The following is a 4,587-nucleotide window of genomic DNA, read 5'->3' on the forward strand; positions in this document are numbered from 1 at the left end:
ACATTCCAAAACCATAACTTAATAATTCATTCATTTCTTCTTTCTCTCTTCTCCTTTAGAACCAAATTTTCACACACAAAGCTACTGAAGCAAAATAAAATAAAATCTCTCTGCAAAAATCTCAGGTACAGAACTGAATTAAATTCTCTGAATACTTTATGTTAATTTTCTGTTTTTTGTGGTGATTTTAATGGTACCATTTTTGTTTACAGAGGAAAAAAAATGCAAGCCATGAATTCACTTCTAAGTCAACAACAGCAGTCACAGATGTCACTTCAAGACCTTCAAAATGGCGGAAATGGCGGTTCTTCTGGTGGTGTTGTTGGTGGTGGTGGTGGTTTAGGTCAACACAATATGGGTCACTCTCACTTTGATTCGACGTCGTCTCAAGACGATTTTCTCGAACAGATTCTCTCTTCTGTTCCTTCTTCTCCTTGGCCTGACCTTTCCAAATCCTGGGACCCACATCACCATCTTTCATCGCCGCCGCATAACCCTAGCTCCGGCGAAGATCAACCTCATTCTAATCCACTTCACACACAGTTCCATTACGACGACCAAGCTTCTTCTCTCCTTGCTTCAAAGCTCCGTCAGCATCAGATCACTGGCGGCGGCGCTGCTACAGCTGCTAATGCACTTATGCTACAACAACAGCTTTTGCTTTCCAGAACACTCAGGTCTCCTACTGGAGCTTCCGGCGATAACGGCCTACTTTCCCTCCCGCTAAACCTCAGTAATAATGTTGACCAAAACGACGGCATCGCTAATCCGGTGAGTTTAATTTCATTTTCTCATATTTATGACTAGTTTTAACACTTCTCCAACAATTGTTAACGATTAATTACGCCATTAAATACAGACTAATGACAATTCCATTCAAGCTCTTTTCAATGGATTCACCGGATCTCTTGGTCAAACCTCCAATCAACCTCAACATTTTCATCATCCTCAGGTTCATCCATACACATTTTACGTGCATATATAATACAAACTCATATAACATGAAAACACTAACAATAACTAATACAATATTTTCGATTTTTTTTTAGGGAGGATCGATGCAATCGCAGAGTTTCGGAGCTCCGGCGATGAACCAAACTCCGGCAGCAAGTGGTTCAGCTGGTGGTGGAGGTTCAACGCCGGTAGCACAACCAAAGCAACAACGAGTTAGAGCTCGTAGAGGACAAGCTACTGATCCTCACAGCATCGCTGAAAGAGTACATTTAATTACAGTTTTACCCCTCTTCTATGAATTCAGTTTTTTTTTTTTACTGATTTTCCGAATTTTCTGGGTTTCTGCTTTGCTTTCTGTTGCGACTGAAAATGGTGGGCAGTTACGTAGAGAGAGAATTGCAGAGAGAATGAAGGCTTTGCAGGAGCTCGTACCTAATGCCAATAAGGTAATTTCATACTAAATTACTCTTCACTTGTACTCGTTCATTATATTTTCCTAGTATAAAATATAAAACGAAAAAGGGTCAAAAATAAAATGAACAAAAATATCTTCCATAAATAATTAATAATAAATATATTTTTGGATCAAATTATAAATGACTGACTTTATCGAGCATTTTTTACCTTAATAAGATGAGGGGGAGTGAATTCAATTAAATCTACAGTAATTATTTTAATTTAAATCATTAATTAGAAAATGAATCATATTTATAAATTGTGTAACTGCTTTAGTTCCATGTGATTGATGAATATCATAAATCTTCAATTGGACACGTGACATGAAAATAGGGCGAGTAAGTTATTCTTTTATACTTGAGAGTGTGAAGAGAATTGAGTATTTTCTTTCTTTCCAATGAAAACTGGAAAAGAGATTCTCCCGGGGATCGTAATCCTACTGATAGTTACAATTTAAACTTCCGTCGTTAAATAAAACGTTTGAATTACGATTTATTTTAAAAATTTGAATATATATAAAAGTGTTTTAATTAGATATTGTTAGTTCAAATTTTAACTTTTTTGGTGTATTCTCAAGAGTTTATCAGATAGTAAAATTAATCATGTAAAATATGTCAGCCTCAATTGGAATGAGTTTCAGGTTTTACGGCTTACCGAGATTGATGCATATAACTAAATGAGTTGATATATTTTATGTGATTAATTTATCTACTTAATGAGTATTTTAGAACATATACAAAAGTTTTTTTCAAAATTTGAATTGAAAAATGTCTAATAGGAATACTCTATCAAGTGTTTAGGCATGCTCAATTGAAATAGATCCTAGTTCAAGTATCTAAGTGAAATTTATCGATAATTTAATTGGGCTATTAAAAACAATAAAAATTGACATCAAAGATTGTATAACTACCAATATTGTGGTGGAGATGGTAAGTAATATCTCTCCATCCTTGATTAGAAGTTTTGAATCTTTTTTGATAGAAAGAGCTTTATTTTTTTGACCGAAATCTAAATTAATCAAGTCCAAAAGTAAATATCGAAAACCAAGAAAAAGTATTGTTGTTTGGTTATTGTGTTTTGACATAAGAAATATCCTGTGAATAGTCTGAGATATTTGATTATTCAAATTGAAAGAGATGAAGTGAATGGGGTTTAAATTAATGGTATACTAACGTGTTAATGTTTGTTGGTTTTATGGAATGACAGACAGACAAGGCTTCAATGCTGGATGAGATCATCGACTATGTCAAATTCCTACAGCTCCAAGTCAAAGTAATCTACTCCTACTCTCTCTTTCTTGATTTTTAAATTAGAAAAAGATGTTTCCTTGTTGACAATTTGGATGGGAAAATAATGTTTTAAAATTATGTGGTTTTTATTATTATTATAATAAAGAATTACTTTCTGTCAATTTCATGGTGTTTTGTGAACTCAGGTTTTGAGTATGAGTAGATTAGGTGGTGCTGCAGCTGTTGCTCCCTTAGTTGCTGATATGTCCTCTGAGGTACACTATCTTAACCCTTTCTTCAATTTTCATTGTTTTCACGTCTAATCATTCAAATATTAGAACTGGACATTGCTATCATAATTTTTTTTAGTTTAAAAAATTGAGATGTTTAGCTTATTTGCAGGAGAACACTACTTTCTTTGTTTGATATTTAAGAAAAATAGAGAAGAATTTTTAATCTTGTGATTTTAAGTTTAAGATATTTAGAAGGTACTAAAAATATTTTTTAATCTTGTAATAAAAGAATTATCAAATTAAATAGATTAAAAATGAAAGTAAGATAAATAAATTGAAACAAATGTAACAAGTGTTTATAGAAAAAGTTGTTTCACATATGTATTGTGAAAAGTTTCTTTCAAATTGATGATTAATCAACACAAATGGTTACTCTAAAAGAACTTTATAAAACTATGCACTTAGTTAATGATTAGTTGAGTTAATTCTTTAATCATCACCTTAATCTTTGTTCTAATATAAATTGTTCATAAACTTACCATGAAATCTAGAGAGAAGGTGAAAACACAAAAGGAAACAAAAAAGCTGTGGAAGAGGATCATCTCTTTTTGAGATAATAACCAATATAGCCAAACCTATATAGAGCTTTCTATTTAAATGAAAAACAACGGGAAATTAAAAAGGCCATACGGTAATACTTCTAAAAAAAGAATTGGTGAATATTTTATATTTTATTCTTAATTAAAAATTTCGAATTTATGAAAATACGCCTCTGTTTCTCCTCTATAAAATGTCTCTCTCGCAATAGTGTGTCAGCATAATGCGACAAAAACATAAAGTAGTACGCGTGCCTACTTGTGTTCCCCCCTTCCCTATCCCTTTTCCCCATCCTACCCAAACACCCCTTTCCACTATATTTTATTTGCCTTCACTATTTTGAGGGAGCGATATTTTGAAGCTTTAAATAAATTTAAAATATTTACATAGCTATAAATCATTTTATTTTAAGAAATAAAAATGAAAACTTCATAATTCTGATTATTAAAAAATTAATATAAATATAACTATTTTGTTTCTTCTATATCATTTTTATCCTTTTAAATCTCACTTATGTAATTATTGTTTATCGGAAACAACTTGTATTATACAGGGAAGGGGTGAAGGAAATGTGGCGTCGTCTTCGAATAAGGAGACAATGAGTGTTACGGAACAGCAAGTAGCAAAATTAATGGAGGAAGATATGGGATCCGCCATGCAATATCTACAAGGAAAAGGCTTATGCCTTATGCCTATATCCTTAGCTACAGCTATTTCAACTACCACCTGTAACTCCAGGATCCCTAACGGCGTCAACAACAATCCATTACTCGGCGGCGAACCCGGTGACCCTACCTCTCCTAGCTTATCGGCTTTGACTGTCCAGTCAGCCGCCGGTATTAAGGACGCTACTTCTATTTCTCAACCCTAAAAGTCAACTCTCTTTGGAAGTTTTTTTTTTTTTTAACGGCGTTGACTCTGAAAATCAGCTCCCGTCAAGTCTACCAAAATAAGGGTCTTTTTAGAATCAGAAACGACGCCGTATTTAGGTAGACTTGCCTTAAGTAAAAGCTAACAACAGGAATTCATGTTTCTTCTTAATGATGATGATGATTTTTTTTAATTAACTATTTTGCTTGGAATGGTTATATACATGTAATGATGAGTTGTGATGATGT

At 33.1% G+C, this 4,587-nt stretch overlaps 1 protein-coding gene across 1 annotated transcript; it reads left to right on the forward strand.

Annotated features, from left to right (window-relative positions):
- On the forward strand, positions 1-4,587 carry LOC129891524 (bHLH transcription factor RHL1-like). Its single transcript, XM_055966910.1, has 8 exons — positions 1-125; positions 213-771; positions 860-952; positions 1,050-1,217; positions 1,335-1,400; positions 2,617-2,682; positions 2,846-2,914; positions 4,023-4,587. The coding sequence occupies exons 2-8, from the start codon at positions 223-225 to the stop codon at positions 4,338-4,340; spliced, it is 1,329 nt and encodes a 442-aa protein (XP_055822885.1). The 5' UTR covers positions 1-125; positions 213-222; the 3' UTR covers positions 4,341-4,587.

Source organism: Solanum dulcamara, chromosome 6 (genome assembly GCF_947179165.1).
Source record: "Solanum dulcamara chromosome 6, daSolDulc1.2, whole genome shotgun sequence".
NCBI classification, from domain to species: Eukaryota; Viridiplantae; Streptophyta; class Magnoliopsida; order Solanales; family Solanaceae; genus Solanum; species Solanum dulcamara.

Excerpts from the sequence above, each read along its gene's own strand:
- LOC129891524 (XM_055966910.1), top strand. The coding sequence starts at position 223 with ATGCAAGCCATGAATTCACTTCTAAGTCAACAACAGCAGTCACAGATG. Across the intron at positions 772-859 it reads ACGACGGCATCGCTAATCCG|ACTAATGACAATTCCATTCA; the intron begins GTGAGTTTAATT and ends CATTAAATACAG. Across the intron at positions 2,683-2,845 it reads TCCTACAGCTCCAAGTCAAA|GTTTTGAGTATGAGTAGATT; the intron begins GTAATCTACTCC and ends TTGTGAACTCAG.